Source organism: Electrona antarctica (assembly GCF_951216825.1).
Source record: "Electrona antarctica genome assembly, chromosome: 22".
Taxonomy (NCBI): Eukaryota; Metazoa; Chordata; class Actinopteri; order Myctophiformes; family Myctophidae; genus Electrona; species Electrona antarctica.
The window spans coordinates 13,424,547-13,446,571 of record NC_136805.1 but is presented as its reverse complement, the minus strand read 5'-3'; the positions used below and the strand labels follow the sequence as shown (position 1 = coordinate 13,446,571).

At 42.2% G+C, this 22,025-nt stretch overlaps 2 protein-coding genes across 2 annotated transcripts in view; one reads left to right on the top strand and one right to left on the bottom strand.

Annotated features, from left to right (window-relative positions):
- Nucleotides 1-22,025, top strand: part of ryr2a (ryanodine receptor 2a (cardiac)) — a gene marked incomplete at its 5' end in the record, with an annotated part of 316,463 nt that overhangs the window by 80,889 nt on the left and 213,549 nt on the right. Inside the window, 2 exons of the mRNA XM_079492228.1 lie at nt 15,453-15,572; nt 15,910-16,014. Of these exons, the coding sequence (XP_079348354.1) occupies nt 15,453-15,572; nt 15,910-16,014 (225 nt within the window). The remainder of the gene's footprint in view (nt 1-15,452; nt 15,573-15,909; nt 16,015-22,025) is intronic.
- LOC306915562 (E3 ubiquitin-protein ligase TRIM47-like) lies at nt 18,400-20,958 on the bottom strand. Its single transcript, XM_079492965.1, has 2 exons — nt 20,823-20,958; nt 18,400-19,812 (listed from the first exon to the last, which is right to left on the bottom strand). The coding sequence occupies exon 2, from the start codon at nt 19,810-19,812 to the stop codon at nt 18,727-18,729; it is 1,086 nt and encodes a 361-aa protein (XP_079349091.1). The 5' UTR covers nt 20,823-20,958; the 3' UTR covers nt 18,400-18,726.

The following is a 22,025-nucleotide window of genomic DNA, read 5'->3' as shown; positions in this document are numbered from 1 at the left end:
CAGATGTAGAGTTGCTGGCCGGCTCCATATGCAGATCTAGGTGATGATCCATTCTTCTCCATGTATGGTTATCCAGGGTTAGATGAGGTCAGTGTCGTGATCTTCATATATGGAAATGGCCATATATGGTGGTGTGATGTCACGATGTGTGACCATATATGGAGGTGTGATGTCATGAGGCGTGACCATATATGTATGGTGGCGTGATGTCACGGTGATGTCACGAGGTGTGACCATATATGGAGTTGTGATGTCACGAGGCGTGACCATATATGGAGGCGTGGGGTGACTTACGGACGGATGGGAAGTAGTAAGTAAATGCGACCTATGGTCGCAATAACACTGATAGTACTAGATTGTAAGAAAGAATACCATATTTATACCAGTGGTTCAAACCTTTTCCTGTCAAGGACCCCAAAGTATTTTGTGCCATGGACAAAATGGCATTATTCAAAGATTATTCAAAACGTTCCAACATTTTTTAGATTAAAAAAATAACAAAATAAATCTAAAATAGCAGATGCATAAGCTCGGATCTGCTATTTTTTTTAATAGCGGACGTATAAATGATAGTGTTTAAAATGATTGTAATGTAATTGCTGTGGACCCCTGGGGGTCCTCGGACCCCACTTTGAGAACCACTGATTCATACCCCTTCTGGCTCACCATGCTCCTCTGTGTCATCAAGGGGGAAAGATACAAAAATATATATACAATAATATAAAATAAAATAGACTGGGTTAACATAATGCATCGTATGGTTAAATATCGACTAAGTAGGCTATGATGTGCAATCTACAGTGTCACCAGTGATGCATGAATATGAATATGCATCTAGGGCCTCTGAATGGATATACCGGTGTATGTACAGACTACATCAACAGTGGATAGGAGACTGATAGTGTCAGCTGGCCTACAACAGTGGTTAGCTGCATAATATATGCACTCTATCAACAGTGAATATGACAAGTATACAGTTTATACAGTATCAATAATTAAACACTTACAACGGTTATCCTGAACAGGCCTCTGTCATGATTCTGTAGTGTACATGCATGGAAAAGAGAGAAGCATGCACTCAGACAGTATGTGTGTATCGGGTGCACAGTTCTGGTGGAAATTGTATTTTAGAAAGGAACACCAGCACTCACTTTGATCCATTTAGGATTCTTGTTTACCCGTTCACCCCCAGGAGCAGAACATACGGACGTTTCGTCCCACAGGCCTTCCTCATTCACGCCGACGAAGGCCTCGTGGGCCGAAACGTAATAAACAAGAATCCTAATTCCTAAATGGATCAAAGTGAGTGCTGGTTTTCCTTTCTAAAAGTCTGTAGTGTACGTACCAATATATTCTATGGGTGAATGTGCCACTGTGCCAGAGTCAAGCAGGAGTCATTAATTGATTGATTGAAGTATTTATTAAATGATTGGAGAATTGCAGTACATTTCAAGCACAACTCAATACAAAACTGTTAACTGTGGACGACACCATAAAGCATTACACTTGTTTACAATAGGGTCCACCATGTTCAATTCATCATAACATTTAGAGACGTACAAATATACACTTCTATATAGCCAAAAACAGGAAATCATCATAGGTTAAAAGGGAAAAAAACATATACAGTGAGGGGGAAAAGGGGTGGGTGAACAGAACCGAACATAATATACATGGGGACTTGGTAGTGGAGCACAAAGGACTGACTTCGTTCTGAGCTGGAGGATGATGACATTGCCCGCTCCACTGAATCTGTTGTAGTTGTACAGTCAAACCAAACAATATGAATCAATGACCCGTAAATAATCCTACATTTTCCAGAGAATGGGGAAGTTACGTTACCAGTTACCACACTTAGGGCTCCATTTTCGTCACCGCTAAACCCCTTATCCCTAAACTTCTTTTTTTTTTACTATTGAAAAACATTTTTGAATAGTTCAACTAGCCAATCTACATGACACGTTGTGAGCTTGTAGACTGGCCATTTTAACTATTCAAAAATGTTTTGCAAGATAGTAAAACAAGGCAAAGAAGTTTAGGGATAAGGGGTTTAGCGGTGACGAAAATGGAGCCCTTAGTGCTGATCTGAAATCCTTAAAAATTTCATACCTTAATGTTCCTTCATGAAAGTGGTCAATTGTGGCAATTTAAAGCATCCAGCACATTATCTAAAATGTCTGATTACCTGTTTTTATAAACTCCTCACAAAAAGTTTGGTTATTTCTCCCCTTTAATAATACCAACTTGTATTGTATTTTATATGATTTTTATTGTTGATTAGTCACCTTTACAATGATGTACAGTTTGTAAGGACCAGGCATTTGTGGAATGAACAACACGGCTAAACGTGTGGATAGCGCCTCCAAAACCTTTGCCAAAATGGGAAATGGTTGGTACAGTATCCCCCCTTGTTTTGAGTTGCTTAGTGGATTGGATGATTGCACTCTCCCACAGTAATAACAAAACACATATTGGACATTTTTACACTTTATTAATGTTACACTCAGTGTTAGGGAACTCAGACACACCATGAGTCAGACACCCTCCCTCACAGGAAGCCACGAGTGATTTTTAACTCCTCACAACTTTTTGTGAGTAGTTTACTATACATTTTCGACTTGACTCAATGATGTAGTGTTTATGGATGGACATTGCACGTCAGAGCTCCCTAGGTTTTTCCTGACAACATCTCTTTCCTCTCATTTCAGCCCCGATTAACCACAGCCAAAGTCTCATATATCTAAAGGTGGCAATTCTGTGACACGTTGGCCTTGTTTGTTTCCCGGGCAATCGTCATTGTTTTCCTTTTGGGTCTTGACTCCTGAGCTAAAAAGTTTGGGAAGCACTGCTCTATATAATAATAAAAACTCTTAAACTGTAAGAATACCATTTAAACTGTAGCCATTCTGTTGCCTGGCAACACATGAGCATTGTATGGAAGTACTGGGGATTAACCAGGCTTTACTGGATGGATGCTACTGTATGCTGTATGTTTGTATAACATATCATTGATTAGAGCTATTGTCTGGGGACTCCTCAAGGTTGTTTTTTTTCTTTTATACTATACATTACTACCCTTTGTTATACTTCATCGTAGTGCAAAAGTAGCAACACTTGCAGATCTTTGATTTGATTTGGATTTTGATTTGGATCTCTTTTAGCCTTTCGGCTAATCTTCCAAGAGTCCAGAAATAAATTAAAACATTACAGAATACATTATATTACATTACAAAATAGTACATTGCATTTCAAAAATACATTTCAGATACCTAATCCTCAACTCATACAACCGCACACACTCACGCACACACAGGCACAGAATATGCCTGCCCACAGACTAGATACAGTTCATTCACCTATCTATAGTGGACTATGCATGGCAGGGTCGTCCTCTTCCCTGAGCCAGCTGAAAACCTGACCGCATACCAACACAGAAACTAGAACAAAAAAAACAAAGCTAAACAGAAATCACAACATAATAGTGAATCAATACCTTTAACCTTTAAGACCTGAGGCTGATTCTACAAATGCCTTCTAAATCAGTAGTTTTCACACTTTCATGTTCAAAAATAGCAAATACTGTACAAGCCTGCAGTGCAGCACAAAGTAACGCACTGTGAGCTTGTACTCATGTGCTGTATATAATAGATCTTATATCTATTTGAATAGCCAATGAAAATGACACGGGTGCTTTCCCGGTTTTAATGGGTTAAGCTTACAAGTTGTCACAATTCTTGGAAATCTCCTCTTTTTGTCGATTCTTTTAAGCAGCTTTCACACCTGAATATATTTATATATTCGCCTCGGTTCCGTTTGTGCCACGCCAGGTCGCGCCGTGCCCATCAGGGCAACTGCTCGTCTTTGCATTGACTTTGTATGTAATCGCGCCGCTCTAACCATCCGAGTCTGATTGCACCTTTTAAGAGTTCCTATTTTATATTCCCCTATAACGACATGCCCAAAATAGGGATGCCAGGTTGAATGTGGTTAGTTTCTGTCTGTTAGTTTTCATAAATATTTAGTCAATGAAAAGTATTAACCTTGTGACTGAAACAAGACCTTGTGACTGAAATAATAACTACATTGTATCTATTAGGTTACAGGTTATTTTTGGGGTGAGCGGTAACATTACCATAGTAACGCAAGATCCACCAATCGAGAGACATCGCTGCTACCAGTGTACTCCTTAGAAAAAAGTAATAATATTACAGTACTTATTACTTGGAATCAAGAGTAATATAGTTACATATTACTTTATATCACTTTTCAACCGGGCCCCTTCCACCTGCAAAAGAACACAATCTGTTTAGCCAGCTCTTTTTAGAACTGAATCCAATTCATTAGAATGAGAAGTCTCCAATCAGCCAAACTGAATAATTGCAGGATATAAAACAAAATAGTCAACAGTCTCTCACAGTTTTGGGCAATATTACTCAAGAGAGTAATATGTTACTTATTACATATTAAATATATTACATATTATATAATATTACATATTACTTTTGCGCCCCCCAACCTGCAAAAAAGGATCCTACTATGATCCTAATATGTTTAATCAGCTTCTGTTAGAACTGAATCCAATGTTGTTTTGAATAATAATATTAAGAAGACTCACCAATCAGCCAAAAAGGCTATAAAATAAAGCAGCAATCTCTCTTGACCTTTTAAATAAAATGTTTTCAAACGGTAGCCAACAAATCCAGAGTAATATGTAATATGTGCTATTTCTTGTTTTACAAAGTAAATATGTATAATATTACTGTTTTGGCAAAGTGATACCTTACTTTACTTGTTACTGGGAAAAGTAATAATATTACTGTAATATATTACTAGTAATTATAGTTACTGCCCAACACTGGATAGTGTGGATAGTGAAGTGGTCCTACATCCTACATGACGTCCTACATGACGTTGCAAAACAAACATGTTTTTCTTCAAAGATAGCATACAGACAGACGTGTGGCTTCAACCAGGAGCCTCTACGTCGGACTGTTAGGGCATTATAGCTGATGACATGGCATTATAGCTGATGACATGGCATTATAGCTGATGACATGGCATTATAGCTGATGACATGTTAGGGCATTATAGCTGATGACATGTTAGGGCATTATAGCTGATGACATGGCATTATAGCTGATGACATGGCATTATAGCTGATGACATGTTAGGGCATTATAGCTGATGACATGTTAGGGCATTATAGCTGATGACATGTTAGGGCATTATAGCTGATGACATGTTAGGGCATTATAGCTGATGACATGTTAGGGCATTATAGCTGATGACATGTTAGGGCATTATAGCTGATGACATGTTAGGGCATTATAGCTGATGACATGGCATTATAGCTGATGACATGTTAGGGCATTATAGCTGATGACATGTTAGGGCATTATAGCTGATGACATGTTAGGGCATTATAGCTGATGACATGTTAGGGCATTATAGCTGATGACATGTTAGGGCATTATAGCTGATGACATGTTAGGGCATTATTATAGCTGATGACATGTTAGGGCATTATTATAGCTGATGACATGTTAGGGCATTATTATAGCTGATGACATGTTAGGGCATTATTATAGCTGATGACATGTTAGGGCATTATTATAGCTGATGACATGTTAGGGCATTATTATAGCTGATGACATGTTAGGGCATTATTATAGCTGATGACACGTTAGGGCATTATTATAGCTGATGACATGTTAGGGCATTATAGCTGATGACATGTTAGGGCATTATAGCTGATGACATGTTAGGGCATTATTATAGCTGATGACATGTTAGGGCATTATTATAGCTGATGACATGTTAGGGCATTATAGCTGATGACATGTTAGGGCATTATTATAGCTGATGACATGTTAGGGCATTATTATAGCTGATGACATGTTAGGGCATTATAGCTGATGACATGTTAGGGCATTATTATAGCTGATGACATGTTAGGGCATTATTATAGCTGATGACATGTTAGGGCATTATAGCTGATGACATGTTAGGGCATTATTATAGCTGATGACATGTTAGGGCATTATAGCTGATGACATAATCCTCAATGGAGAAGAGGAAAGACATTGTTGCTTCCGGAAGCTCACTGTTGTTCAGCACTGTAATGCCCGTGCACTCCCTCTCTTTCTCTCCATACAAGGTCAGCTGCATGCAGCTAGGTGTGTGTGTGTGTGTGTGTGTGTGTGTGTGTGTGTGTGTGTGTGTGTGTGTGTGTGTGTGTGTGTGTGTGTGTGTGTGTGTGTGTGTGTGTGTGTGTGTGTGTGTGTGTGTGTGTGTGTGTGTGTGTGTGCACGCACGCGCGCGCTGAGACATTTTAGCTGACACTAAGGCAAAATTCCGGTTAAGAAGAGCTGCAGTAGATAACTGAAAGCATTCTAAACCCTTGCACCGCCCCATCTTTCCCTACATGGCCGTGCGTGAGAGTGTGTGTGTGTGTGTGTGTGAGAATGGGGAAGTTGTAAGTTGATTCGAACCACCGACCCAGGGATCATTGGACGACCTGCTCTACCTCCTGAGCCACAGCTGCCCGGAAAATATGCCTGAACTTCCATGTTTACATGTTCGAGTCAAAGGTTTTAAACAAGGGAATATTTAATATCTATATTATACATATACCCCAGTAAACATGCGTATGTTCGTTATGTCTAAAATAAAATAGCTGATCTACAAGCCCACAACGCCTGTAGATCGGCTATTTCCGACATGTGTCGCCGGCGTGCAACTAAGTGAAATCAGACCTTGGCGAACACAAGGCAAGCAACAGATACTGGGGACGTTGCTGCTGTGTTCCAGGTGGTCCCCAGTTAAACTTAAATGATGGAGAGTTGGTCATCAGATTGTCATAAATCTGTCAAATCAAATGGTGGCTCAAATGCAGAATAAATAATGGGCCTTCATATGAAAAGGGTTGAAAACCACTGCTCTATTAGATCACATACAGACAGACAGACAGACAGACAGACAGACAGACAGGCAGACAGGCAGACAGACAGGCAGACAGGCAGACAGACAGACAGACAGACAGACAAGCGAGGGGGTTCCACTGCAGTGTCTGCCTGGGGTTTAAGGTGGCTCTGGGATGTTGCGGCAGAGAACTGTTTAATAATTAATAGGCACCTTTCCACTCCCCTTTAAATAACGAGCCGCTGGAGGAGTGAGATGCAGGTTAGCTCCTCGTTGCCAGTGTTAACACCGCATCCAATGTTGTGTCTGTCAGTCTGTCTGTCTCTGTAGAAAGAGAGATGATAGGGAAGTGCATTTTGTGTGTTCCACACAACACACATGCGGGCACACACACACACACACACACACACACACACACACACACACACACACACACACACACACACAGAGATATAATATATAATATATCTCTAACATGAAAGTGCTCCTAGTAGCTGCTAGTGGGGCTGTGGATGAGTCAGCACACATCTCTCCCTTTTCTGTTGTTTCTCTCTCCCATTCTCGCCCCTTTATGATGTGGTTTACTCTCCATTTTCTCTGCTGCTCACGTTCTCCTCCTGCCTTTCCTTTCTGTCCACATATCTCTTTAGCTTTTTTATGTTTCTGTTCATCCCCTCCCTCTGCTCCTCTCCCCCTCTCCATCTATCTCTCCATCTCTGGGGAATCCCATAACACACACACACACACACACACACACACACACACACACACACACACACACACACACACACACACACACACACACACACACACACACACACACACACACACACACACACACACACACACACACACACACACACACACACACACACACACACACACACACACACACACACATAAAGCAGAGGAAACCCAACACTACACTGCGGCACTCCTGGTTTATCACCTCTTCCCTTCCCTCTCTCTCTCTCTCTCTCTCTCTCTCTCTCTCTCTCTCTCTCTCATCCTTAATCTCTCCCCTGTTCCCCATAACCTCTCAAGTCTCCTTTTCCTCTCATTTCCTGTTCTTTTTATCCACACAAACCCTAGCATCCCTTTTCTGGGATGCTACAGTATAATGTAACTTCATAACACCTGCGTGCGTGCGTGCGTGCGTGCGTGCGTGCATGCGTGCGTGCGTGCACTGCATACAGTATGTGCCTCCCTATCTTCAACTGACTCATAGTGAAGGGCTGATGAGCTGAATGCTCCATTACCTCCACAAGCAGTTAGCAGCAGCACACTAGCTCTCCTCCTGTCTCTCTCCTCTCTCTCCTCCTGTCTCTCTCCTCTCTCCTCCTGTCTCTCTCCTCCTCTCTCTCCCCATGTCTCTCTCCTCCTCTCTCTCCCCCTGTCTCTCTCCTCCTGTCTCTCTCCTCTCTCTCCTCTCTCTCCTCCTGTCTCTCTCCTCCTGTCTCTCTCCTCTCTCTCCTCCTGTCTCTCTCCTCCTGTCTCTCTCCTCCTCTCTCTCCCCTCCTGTCTCTCTCCTCCTGTCTCTCTCCTGAATGCTCCATTACCCTCCACAAGCAGTTAGCAGCAGCACACTAGCTATAGCTTTATATACTGGTCTAACAGATAGTGGAAATTAAGGCCGAAGAGCTAGCCCACGTTTCATGTGTTTTACAGTTGACCATTTCACCACTGTTATGTGAAAGATAATGCACTGGGCCTCAAATGTTATGTTCACGACCACAGATGGCAGAATACATCTTATAGTCATGATCGGTATATGGAATGAGCTAACACAAAAAACAATCAAAACAAAACAAAAAAATCACACCCGTGTGAACTGAGTGGTGCAAATCCCCCCCCCCTCTCTCTCTCTCATTAGCAGGCAACAGTGCAGCACTATCTCTCTCTCTCCGTTTCTGGCACAACAGTGCCACTTTTGGTACTCATTGGTACTGGTCACACACAAACATAGTCACACACAAACATAGTCAGTTGCAACACAAACATAGTTGCACGGAAATTGCTGTTCCTTGGAGTGGTTGCACCACTCAAAAAACACAATTACTGGAACAATTGGAAAGAGATATTAGATATGAAATACCTGATGGAAACTGTGCTTAGTTTGACTGGGCTGCAGTGTATGTGCACATGACTATGAACTAGCAGAAAAGTGTATTTCTCTGGACTCTCCTATGATCCGAAGAGCCTCTCTGTGAATCCAGGATTACTGTCAGAGTACAGACGCCACTCGTAATTAACTGCAGTACCATGCAGGCTCCAGGCATGTATGTATAGCACTGTATTAGGGTTGGGACGATAATCGCTATTGTTTATCGTGATAAAAAAAACTCTCACAGTAATGGTATCGTGGAGGGTACCACTTCATCCCTTCATGAAACTGACGTGTATAGAGCGTCGCAGTCCCGCCCCCTACCATGGACCAGGAAATGAATCCCAATGCATTTTCCTCATAGACATTTCAAAAAGTATTTATTTAAAGACGGTTACGCCGCGGACAAAGCCAACTCGAGTCGTGACAACTCATGACAACACAAACAATATTTTGGACCAAACAAATAATTACAAAGAAGAAAAACAACAAAAAAAAGTGTTGTAACCTGCCGTTTTTTTCTTCTTTCTAATTATTTGTTCGGCCCAAAAAATCATGATTTGTCACGACTCGAGTTGGCTTTGTCCGCGGCGTAAACGTCTTTAAATAATTACTTTCTGAAATGTCTATGAGGAAAATGAACGGAGAATCATTTCCTGGTCCATGGTAGGGGGCGGGACTGCGACGCTCTATAGGGGTCGCTCTTATTTCACTCTACAAAAAAATATTCACCAAAGCAGATCTACAAGCTCACAACGCATTGCTCAATCGTTGTGTGCTTGTAAATCGTGTATTTCTGGCGAACGTTCCCCCCAGAATAGGGATGGTGGAGTTGAAGTGGTTGACAAAACTGTCATTTTAAGTATTTAAAGCATATTTGTGATTTGTTAATCACAGTTATGTTTTGCATCGCATTCACAACGCGTTGTGAGCTTGTAGGTTTGCTATTTTTGGTGCTTGACACTGCACTGGCGCATGAGGAGATTTAAATGAGGCTTTATCTGTGTGCGTGCACAAGGCATTATTTATCTTTGTGCGTGCACACAAGGCATTATTTGTGGTGAGTGTTCCGTGTTGTAATTCCGTGTTCTTGTCTCCTCTAATCTAAATCCTGATTAAGAAGCCAGTGCGGAGTCGGGGCGAATCAGATATGACTTTGTAAACTCTCACATCTAACTGACGGGACTTGTTTAGGTATGACTCAGCTGTGTTTGAACTAACAAAGCAATAAATAAATGGACCGTAATGAGATTTGGATGTCGACTAAAACAAAATGTGTCTATATGCAAAGTGTTTTGTATTAATAATATTGATTGTAATGTTGTTTTCAATGTTTATACATTGTTCTGTATTCGTTTAGTGTTGGTGGGCCATATCCAAGGATGAATTAAGGTTGATCTTTGGAGAAAAGTGAAAAGATGGCTTTGTCACTGACCATTAGCATAGAATGCTAATGGTCAATGCTTGTGTGCAAGCTGAGATCAGTTGGTCAACCCAATGGATTTTTGTGTTATCCTTTTAGTCTAGATGTTTTACTCTACCTTTGTGCTGTTTTTTTTTGTTTTTACAAATACAGTATTCAATCAAGAAATCTTACTTTATCCTATTATAAAATGAAGACACCTCTCTCTGGCTGAAACTGTGTGATACATAGGCATTGGCCATTGGAATATGAAGACGGTGACAAAGCTCATTCTACACTTTTCCCCAAATCTATTAGCTGTTTATTATCATTTATGTGAACGTCCTTGTCCTTGTACACTATGGGATCTGTAGTCATGGTTGCAGTCCCATAGCCCGGATGGACGGCGGGTGAGAACGATGTATATGGACCAGTCTTATCTTATTCTTGCTTTCACTTTGATTTGATTTCACTGTATTTCATGTGTATCGTTTTGCTCTCTCTCTAATCACACAGCTGTTATTAGCTGTGTGATTACAAAGCGGTTACATTGATTTTAATAGAGATATTATATTATGGCTCTGAACCAAACCTGGGGTCAACACTATAGGAGTGGTTATCTACGTGTGTGTGTGTGTGTGTGTGTGTGTGTGTGTGTGTGTGTGTGTGTGTGTGTGTGTGTGTGTGTGTGTGTGTGTGTGTGTGTGTGTGTGTGTGTGTGTGTGTGTGTGTGTGTGTGTGTGTGTGTGTGTGTGTGTGTGTGTGTGTGTGTGTGTGTGTGTGTGTGTGTGTGTGTGTGTGTCTTTGAATTTGATGCTGGTGGTTTTTCTGTGTCAACCAAACTGTTAAGTTCTTGTGTAGGTGCAACCACTGCAGTCGCCTCGCTCTACTCACCCTCCTCTCTCTCTCCTCCTCTCTCTCCTCCTGTCTCTCTCCTCCTCTCTCTCCTCCTGTCTCTCTCCTCCTGTCTCTCTCCTCCTGTCTCTCTCCTCCTGTCTCTCTCCTCTCTCTCCCCCTGTCTCTTTCCTCCTGTCTCTCTCCTCTCTCTCCCCCTGTCTCTCTCCTCCTGTCTCTCTCTTCTCTCTCCTCCTGTCTCTCTCCCCCTGTCTCTCTCCTCTCTCTCCTCCTGTCTCTCTCCTCCTGTCTCTCTCCCCCTGTCTCTCTCCTCCTGTCTCTCTCCCCCTGTCTCTCTCCTCTCTCTCCTCCTGTCTCTCTCCCCATGTCTCTCTCCTCCTGTCTCTCTCCCCCCCTCTCTCTCCTCCTGTCTCTCTCCTCCTGTCTCTCTCCCCCTGTCTCTCTCCTCCTGTCTCTCTCCCCCTGTCTCTCTCCTCTCTCTCCTCCTGTCTCTCTCCCCCTGTCTCTCTCCTCCTTTCTCGTGTCTCTCCTCCTGTCTCTCTCCTCCTGTCTCTCTCCTCGTCTCTCTCCTCCTGTCTCTCTCCTCCTGTCTCTCTCCTCGTCTCTCTCCTCCTGTCTCTCTCCTCCTCTCTCTCCCCCTGTCTCTCTCCTCCTTTCTGTTTCCTCTCTCTCCTCCTCTCTCTCTCTCCTCCTGTCTCTCTCCTCCTGTCTCTCCTCCTGTCTCTCTCCTCCTCTCTCCTCCTGTCTCAACCTCTGTCCATTTATCGTTCTCTCTAAGTTTATCTCCTCCCAATCTTTAATCTTTGTCTCCAAATCCACCCACCATCTGCATCTCTCTCTCTCTCTCTCTCTCTCTCTCTCTCTCTCTCTCTAAGCATCTTTAAATCCTTCCTCAGTATCCATAGCCTCCAATCTGTTTATCGGTCTATTTTCTTTTTTTGACTGCTGGTTCTTCTCTCTCCTTCTGTCCTCCTTCCATCTGTGTGAGTGTGTGTCTGTCCTGGCTACGTAACACCATTTATCCCTCCATTTGGTACGAGCCCCTTAGAGTAGTGTGTGTGTGTGTGTGGGGGGAGGGATGGGTGGGTGGCTGGATGGATGGATGTGTGTGCATGTGCGTGTGTGTGTGTGTGTGTGTGTGTGTGTGTGTGGATACTGTACATGTGATTTGGGGTGATTTAAAGGAACGTGGACACGGCTGCTCCATATGACCAACCATGTGAGTGGCCACCTCTCTAGCTGTGCAGTCAACCCCCCCCCCGTCGACCCCCGAGAATTCACCATCCCACACACTGACAGGCATACTCATGCAAGCACGCACACGCGCACGCACGCACGTAGGCGCGCGCACGCACCAAAGACATTTTGTTGTAGAGGACGTACACCAAATAGGCACCTATAGGGTCTTCTACATCCACAGTGTACAGTATGTGTTGAGTGTGTATAAGGTTTAGAGCAGTCCAACAGTTGGCTGACAACATCTGACACCCTCTGCCAGACTCATATTTGTCCATATTGGCTAGCCTAGAGGCATTGGTCCGAATCTGGCTAATGTTTCATATGGCAGAGTGGCGTTGTAAAAGTCACAGGTTTGATGCCTTGAGTACTTCTCCAAAAACAACATTGTCCTGTCAAATTGCCCTTGAGCAAAACCTGATGCCAATTCAATATTGTTCAGCACGTTGCTCTAGACAAAGAGCACTCAACGCTCAGCTTAAAAGGTTAAAAAGAACAACAGTATGAGTACACTATTGGCCTGAATATAAGACTAAAAAACGGGGTCGTATTATAATCGAGGACTATAGACAATTTGACATTCAACGATCTTTTTCCACAAATTAGTCTTTTTTTTTTTGTCATCAAAGTTTTATTGATTTTACAATAAAGCATACAAAATACACATGACTTACACAAAAGAAAGAGACAAGAAAAACAAACAAAAAAACAAAACAAAACTAGCAGTCAAAAAAGAAAAACCCCAATGGACAACACCCCTCCACATTCTGTTGTTGACAATAGTGATTATATCCGTAATGTATTACCAATTACAAATTGTTAATGCAACCATCCTTTAATATACAAATAAAAGTAGTCCCATATTTCATGGAACTTCCCTTTGACATTGTTCCTCCTGGCAATTGAGTATTCGAAGGATGCAGTTTCCGTCATAAGTTGGGTCCAGTCTGTGATCTCTGGCGTAGCAGAGCTCTTCCAGTTTCTCAAAATCAACCTGGCTGCAGTAATAAGACCTGCAGTCACTAATGCATGTTGTGCCTTGGTGACCCCCTGTGGCAGCACTGTGCGATCTCCCAAGAGACATAACCTTGGGCATTCTGGTAGTATTAGCCCCATCCAGTCTCCAAGTTTCCCCAGTACCTCTTTCCAGAATGGTATAACCACAGGACATTCCCAAAAAGCATGTAAAAATTTACCATTTTCCCCTTTACATTTCCAACACCGTTTGTCTTCCACCAAGCCCATCCTAAACAGTTTCACAGGCGTACCACAAATGAGTCTTGAAAAATGGGGGTCGTCTTATAATCAGAGTCGGCTTATATTCGGGACAATACGGTAAGTGAGCGATTAAAGGTTAACATTTTGTCACTGTGACCTTCAGACAGCAGACGAAGGGTGGAGAAGGTCACAGCGACGCAACAATACTGACTCACCTAAAACATCTTGTTATCCTGCTGTAACAAAGTGAGTTTTAATGGAGCGACCATCTCTCTCTCTCTCTCTGTGTCCCTCATTTCGTACTATGTTCTTGGAAAGTATACACTGAACATAGTTACTTTGTACCCTCAGTGTGTCTCTCAGATCCCTGTAACCAGCCTCATAGCTTATTTAAAACGTTTTTGTCAGTGAAGCCGGTTCATCTGCTGCCCCTTAAACTTTTATCTCCAGCCTTATGCTACTCTAATGGCCTCTTTAAAACATGACAGAGCTGCTCTTCTTCACGTAATGCAATTTCAGCCCTAGAGATTTACAGTCTCTGTTGTCAAATAGATTAGCAAACCCATAGACTCTAGAGAATCATGGAATTCAAGTGTCAAGTGTGTGTGTCCTCTGTGGCAAATGATGAGCTTGTTGCATTGGTATGCTGTGGATTTCTTAGCCTGGCCCAGCCAGCGTGCCTTTTGGTCTAGAGGGGTGGGTAGCGCATGAAGCTTGGGCTGGATAATATTGGTTCACCAATCTTATTTTTGCATGCAGGCTCATCAACGTTGCAGTTAAAAAAACAAAAACAAAAATGTAATGTGTAATAGGAAAAGAAGGGGAAACATGAGTGCATGAAAAAAGCTAGTTTAAAACATGTGTTAGCACTCCCAACTAATGGACGTTTGGTCAATGTACCTTTCATGTATTTGAAATGGTCAAACTAGCAATAGAATATATTTTTAGAAGCATGTTTTTCGTGAAAGCAAAAGGTTAACACTTGCATGACTGAGAGGTCATTTTGACCTATTTTTTTTAGATTTTGAATTTGATTATCTTTGCCCATGAAGCTTTCAGAAGGTTCCCCTTCCATGACCATCATCTTCCATCATCATTCCATCATCTCAGATTTTTGAGTGGTGCAACCACTCCAAGGAACAGCAATGTCCGTGTTCAACTATGTTTGTGTGTGACTATGTGTGTGACTATGTTTGTGTGTGACGTTAATGAGCACCAGTACCAATGAGTACCAAAAGTGGCGCTGTTGTGCCAGAAACGGAGAGATAGTGCTGCACTGTTTCCTGCTAATGAGAGAGAGAGAGAGGAGGGGGGGGGGGGGGGGGGGGGGGAATCGCACCACTCAGTTCACACGGGTGTGATTTTTTTTTTTTACATCTGAAACATAAAAAAAAAAGAAAAGAATTTGCCTTTGGGGGCACCTCCCGCATCCGGGTGTACAGACCAGATGTCGGCTCATTCACTCTCTCTCAGCCCTTCTCTTCAGGTGGTGCGTCTTTGTTTTCTTTCCTAACAACTAACTAACAACACACTCTACACGTTCACGTTGTAACGTGAAAGATTCAGCAGCGGATCTCTGAATGTTGCCTTGAGAGATTAGTACGTATGTGATGTTGGTGAGTGAGACTGTGTTGCGTGCATACAGCTCACCATCCCTTACTGTGCAGTGTGTGCTGAATATGGGGACTGATGGACATTGTCATGTTTCTGCCGTAGGAAGATGAAGTGGTCCTGCAGTGTTCGGCCACCGTCCAGAAGGAGCAACAGAAGCTGTGCTTGGCTGCCGAAGGCTTTGGGAACAGACTCTGCTTTCTGGAATCCACCTCCAACTCCAAGGTACGGCGGCGAACATTTTGAAAAAAATAAAAAAAAATAGCTGATCTGTAAGCTTGCAACATGTTGCATCACGATGCGTTGTGAGATTGTAGATTTATTATCCAAAAATGTAGAAAAAGCATTGGGGGTAAAAAAAAAAATATTTTCTCTTCCTCAGGGTGGCCAGCAGTGTATCCAATGTATACTGAACAGGACCTTGTTTTTACTATTATTTTGTTTTAGTGCGTTTGGCGTTTGCGTTTCAGAGAGTGCCTCCAGACTGAGCTGTCCATCCATCGTGCTGCTGGATCAATCCCTGTCAGTCGTACTATTTTGTTTTTCTGTGTGTGTGTTTCAGAATGTGCCTCCAGACCTGTCCATCTGCACCTTTGTGCTGGAGCAGTCACTGTCAGTGCGGGCCTTACAGGAGATGCTGGCAAACACGGAGGAGAAGGCAGAAGGGGTGAGGTTAAACACACACGTGAACGCACGCATGCACGCACGCACACATGCACTTGCATACTATGCCAACATGCACTCACCTTCTAGTGTGTGTGATGTGTCTAGACACACACACACACACACACACACACACACACACACACACACTACACTAGCCTTTTGAAACCAGGCACACATTGTAGAACTTCCACTATACTAAATCTGTGTCCATTGGGGAAGGAGTCACGTGTGCAACATGTACCTAGATTAACCAATAGGTGGCAGTATGTAATTATAAGAAGTTAGGGTTAGGTGTTCAGATGGTCAGCAGAAATTGTTCTCTTTCCTGGTGATGACTATGTTGCTCAGGAATAGAATAGCCTGCAATGTCTTTATGTAGCATAGTCTATTTGAAAGAAATGTTTGAGCACGGAGACAGAGTGGCATTCCGACGCACTGCCATTCCGACCACGTGGCTCCCGCGTGTGGTTAGGGACAGGGTTAGTAATGCGGCGTGCGGTTAGGGACAGGGTTAGCAATGCGGCGTGTCGGAATGGTGACGCGTTGGAATAGTGGATGTGTAACGTGTGAGCGCAGCCCCTCTGCTCAACCAGCATCAAGTCCAGTACCAGCGTCAATTGCTAATGGCTGAGTTCAGTGGCTCTAATAAAATGATAGGGAAATTTTGGGGTAATTCATTGCAGCTGGCTGCTAAGTGAAGTGATGCACCATTCATTGGCCCTTTTTTAAACTAGCTCCTCGCCACTCGCCCTACACACTTCCACTCGGTTTGAGCATAGATATATAAATAACCGAGACGCAATGCAATGCAAGTGGTTGGGAGGGGGATTCCGGTGCCATCTGGCATATCGGCTCCCCCGCATCAGAATGTCTGTCCGAATTTTTTTTGTCGAAAGCACTCAAGGACCAGCTAATTAATTCCATGATTTAGTCAGAGATTTAGACGAGAGGCAGTGTAGAGAGACACGTAGTAGCAGGGAGAGAGATGAGTATAGACAGGGAGGGAGAGAGAAAAAGAATGCGACCGCCCTCTTCAAGAGTGTAGGGAGAATGTCGCAGCTAGTCTTCCATTCTGTGTGTATATATATATATAGGACTATAACAGAGTGCTTTAGCCTGGGGGAGTTATACTAGCACTGAATCAGAGAGAGAGAGAGAGAGACATTTTAACCAAAATGGACCCTTTTGGTTGCATAAGCAAAATATAGGTGTATTATTTCATATTTTAAGTGATATGAATTTCAATGCATTTTCTTAAAAGGACTGTTCACATGTGGTGTATATCATTTTGTGGTAATCACAAATATCAGGTTTAAGTTCATAAAAATGGTTAGTTATGGTGGCTGTATTACAATACAAACAATTTGTTTGGTCTTACCTTCCTAAAGCTTAAAGATAAAAAAAGATAGTTAGTTCATCCAAAGTGCAAAATAATTTTAGAGACAAAACATAATCTCCATGAATTCAACGCTTCATGGGGTGTGTAATTGTTTTGCCTCCTTTAATGTAAGACAACAATTATACAGCAATTTAATTAAGTAGGTCAACCCTTTTGGATTAGCCAGTTTCACATTTCAGAACCAACCAGTTTAACATTTTCTGAAATGCGAGAACATCTATTCCAAAAGGCTTCGTACATTTTAGAAGCCTTGACTGTATTACATAATGATAATGACTCATATCGGTTGAACTATATACTACCGTATGCAAGAAATTATTGTTGGCCCCCATAGTATATTGTGAGTACAGTATATATTATTGAAACCTAGTGAAATTAGTTTGACACTTTAACCCATTTAGGCCTGATGTCGAAATTTAAAAAAAGTCTTAAATCAGTTGTCTGTATCAGTGGTGCTCAATATTTCATGTCAAGAACCCCAAAAATTATTAGTACAGGAAATCTATGGAAAATACAGGATCAACAAACTCAGCTGGTTTTGCATCTTCAATATATCCTGAATAACAGAAAAGTTGCCTGGAATTGTGGCCAAATTTAGCCCAATAGTGTTTTTGTTCAAAACTAATGCTTGGAATGGATCCAGCATCATGAAAATGATGCTGGATGCTGGATGCTTTTTGCAGTTTGACTTGTCACATGCTACTTAAAGCATAAGGAAATTTAGAAAATATTCAGGATATATTGAAGATGCAAAATCAGCTGAGTTTGTTTTTTTTGCAATTAGATTGAGGTCAAATTATTACTGGACTATGTGTAATATGCCTCCGCACTCTGAGATATGTAAATGATTTGAGGCACATTTTCACGATTAAAAATAAATTAGCAGAACTACAAGTTCATAGCGCAGTAGATCTGCTATTTTTCAATACAGATACCAATTCTCTTATCTGACACACAAATACATTTGATTCAGTTATGAGATTTCAAAGGTTTTAATGGAACATGTATAAGTTTATTTATATTTAACATTACAAACAGGATTTTTGGGGGGGATTCGTGTAATACAAGCAACAATAAGAATGGAACACAAAAAAACATTTGTATTCTATTAACCGCATACAGTAATAGTTGAATTTCAATTGTAGAACAAGGTACACATGTTCAACTACAGTACTGAACATTGCACATATCTGGAAAACTTACAAATAAAATCTTACCCTCCCAATGTACAAAACCTTTAATACACTTTAGTGTAAAACTGTGGGTGTGCAAAACTGTGCATGCACAGCAACATTTTACTTTGAGGAATGTCTTTCAGGATTGATGTATCAGCCTCTGCTCATTCTCCCTGAACTTTACCATTTCTTTACCCAAGTCTTTCTCCATCTTTGTGATGGTTCTGAGGTGGGTTTCCATCATGCCTGCGTTCCAGCCTTGGTCAAACGCGGGCCTAATCCACCTGGGGATTGGGAGGGTGCAAATGGCTGATGAATTCCGGATGACATGGAAATGATCACTGGACCCTAAGAAATGCTCAAGATCTCCACTTTTCTCCTCAAGTTCTGCAATTTGTTTTTTTAGATCTTTCTTCCGCCCCCTGGCCTGTTGCTCAGCTGCCTTCTGCCAGTGCTCAAACGTTTCATCCATCTCCAATTTCCTTTTCTCCAAGACCTTCCTCACAGTGGAAAACACTTTGTGGCTTAACTTTCTAGATCGAGCTATCTTGAACTTCTCAAGTGCTACCGTGTGTCTCACACCCTCGAGCTCCTTTTTATGATCCTGGATCATCCGCTTGACCCTTGCACTCCTTTGCCTGGCCTCAACCTTCCTCACGAGCCCCTCAATTTCAGTGGACAACGTGTCATGTCCTTTGTGGCCCAGTTCGGCACATAACTCACAGATGAACGCACAGTCTGTCTTGCAGTACAGCTGCAGGACCCTGTTGTGTTTCTGACACACTCTGTGCTCGAGGTTCTTCACAGGGAGTGTTAGTGTGTGGTTCTTCAGAGAGGCGACCCTTTCATGAGGCTCCACGTGAGCCTTGCAGTAGGAAACCAGACACATGAGGCAGGAGTGGACAGCCTTGCTTTTGCTTCCAACACACACATCACATGGCACCTCCCCTGCTTTAACCACCTCCTTTCTGCCACTCGCCAGGCCTGGTTTCTCCTTCAACTGGTCAGCCAAACCAGCAAGGACCGTGTTAACCTTCAGCGTAGGCTGGCTACTATAGCCCAGTTGACATATGGGGCAGCTGAAGTACTCGTCTCTTGCCCAGCAGTGAGTGATGCACGTTTGGCAGAAGGTATGGCCACATGGGATGGTCACAGGTTTGGTGAAGACTTCCAGACACACGACACAGCAGAGCTGCTCATCCAACTGCGTTATGGAAGAGGACATCTGGGAGAGAGAGAGAGAGGAGGATGTACATTTTGCATGCAAGAATAACAGCTTTGCATGACAAAACCAATAATACTGACAAGATACTTTGATGTTGCTACAAAAACAATGTCCAAATACATTAATTTGGGTATCCTTGACCGACACACAAAGAACAGAGAACTTGAGATGGGTAGTTTAAGGTGGTCACACCAAAACTGTTTCTTCAGGTGGACCTGCACACACCCCATTAGCTTTGATCTATGTCAAACTATAAGCCCAAACCACACCAGTTCTCCTTGGGACAACTCAAGGAGTTGCATTGGTGTGGTGTGGTTGACCTTTGTCCCAAGGATTTGCAACTGGTGTGGTTTGGGTTTAAGACACATAGATGACATGTACTATACACCTTAAGAGTATAATAGCATTTTGTTTTTATATATTTTTTAAACATATTGAGCATAGTTTTGAACATTCTGGCTAAAAGTAAGCAAACTCACTGTATTGTTAACCAAATGGACTAGGGCAGGCTATAATCTTGCCCAAAATAGCAGATGCCCACAGCGTGGCAGTTATCAAAATTAGTTTTATTTGCTCCTCTAATAAAGTAAATAGCTTCTACTGTGTACAGCAGCAGCAGTCAGTCAAGCCAGATAAAACAAATCACAATAGAATGCACATTAGTTTAGTTTGCAAGCTGCTAATTATGACTGTGTGAGGTGTTATTTTTTTGTTCTTTGAACATACTGCCCACCCCCACACACGCTAACTATGCTAACTTCAACTGACCCCTCTTCCTTGCAGTAAGTTTGCCCACTGTGTACACTCTACAGTCATGCTTGTGTCCTGTAGGCCTAGGGTAAGTTATTTTACACATATGCTGCATCTCAAGACAAGTTTTTCAAAACTTGAAATTAAATAATGGATGAGCTCGGTGAAAGCAAAGAACTCAAACAATGCAGTATTATTGCAAAAAAAATGCTTATTCTCTCTTTCACAATGTCTTCCTCCAGCATTCTATTGCACCTTACCTTTACAAAGCAATGCTATTCTCACACATTTTGTGTTGTGTGCTTAATTATGATGTGAAAGTCTGTTGATCCATGTCCTGCTAGTTCTGCTACCATGCAGCAATGACTGTGGGATGGGTGATTTAATTACTCACACCTGGCCTGATAGTCAAACTGGACTCATGGTGTGACTACACACCTGTTGTGCAGCAAGTTAATCAATGCAGGATAATGAGTCACCACAAGAGAGACAGCCTCTATCTAGCTCTGAGTCCAAGTCCATATGCCTTTTGTGTGCACTCATTTGCCAGTACAGAGACAAATTCTATGCCCTAAAACAATGTATTCTAACCATCACTTTCAACATGGCCTCACTATTTTGGGCATATCTGTGCTGTGGACAAACAAACGTGAAAATACTGTAGCTGATCTACAAAGCTAACAAAACATTTTGACCACTGATAGACTGCAGAATACTTTACGAACATACATTGTATAAATATTATATACATAGACACAGCACGGTACTGTGTGTTATCACGTTAATATCACAGTATCATTCTTGGGCCCTGTACATATGAATTACCGTATATACCGTTAGACCTTACATTTCAGGGGAAGCTTTAACACCTGGAGTTAACTGGTGATGTGATCAACTTTAAACTTGATAGACTTGGTTGTAGTTTTCACTGAAAATGTGTCCTTTTCTTCAAGCAACTTGTTGACGTGGAAATCAAGCGTTTGATTTCACCCAATATTAAAATGTTTATATGAGTTACTAGGTATTAAGGTTTGTTATGTGATTTTGACGTTGTTTAATATAATTAGAGAAGACTTTTCTGTTTGGATGAATGGGCTGTCTAGAGCCAATTTCCAATACCCAAAATCTCGGCCACTCTCTCACGCACACTCACTCATTCCAGCATGGTGGTGTTACGGTGAAATTGGTGACCTGCTGAAATATGTGACAATCGTGTAGACATCACATAATGTCAGTGTCCGAATGTAAGTTGTTGCAGTTTGTTCATTAGCAGAGTTCAACCTAGCGGTATTCAGGCCTCATATTTAAAGACCTCCGTGTAAGTTGTGTCCACAAGATGGTCACATATTTCGGCAGGTCACCAATTTCACCATAATTTGATCGACCGAGTGTGAGTGAGCGAGTGGCCGAGATTTTGCGTATTGGAATTTGGCTTATGGGAAGTATGACCTATAGGTATCACC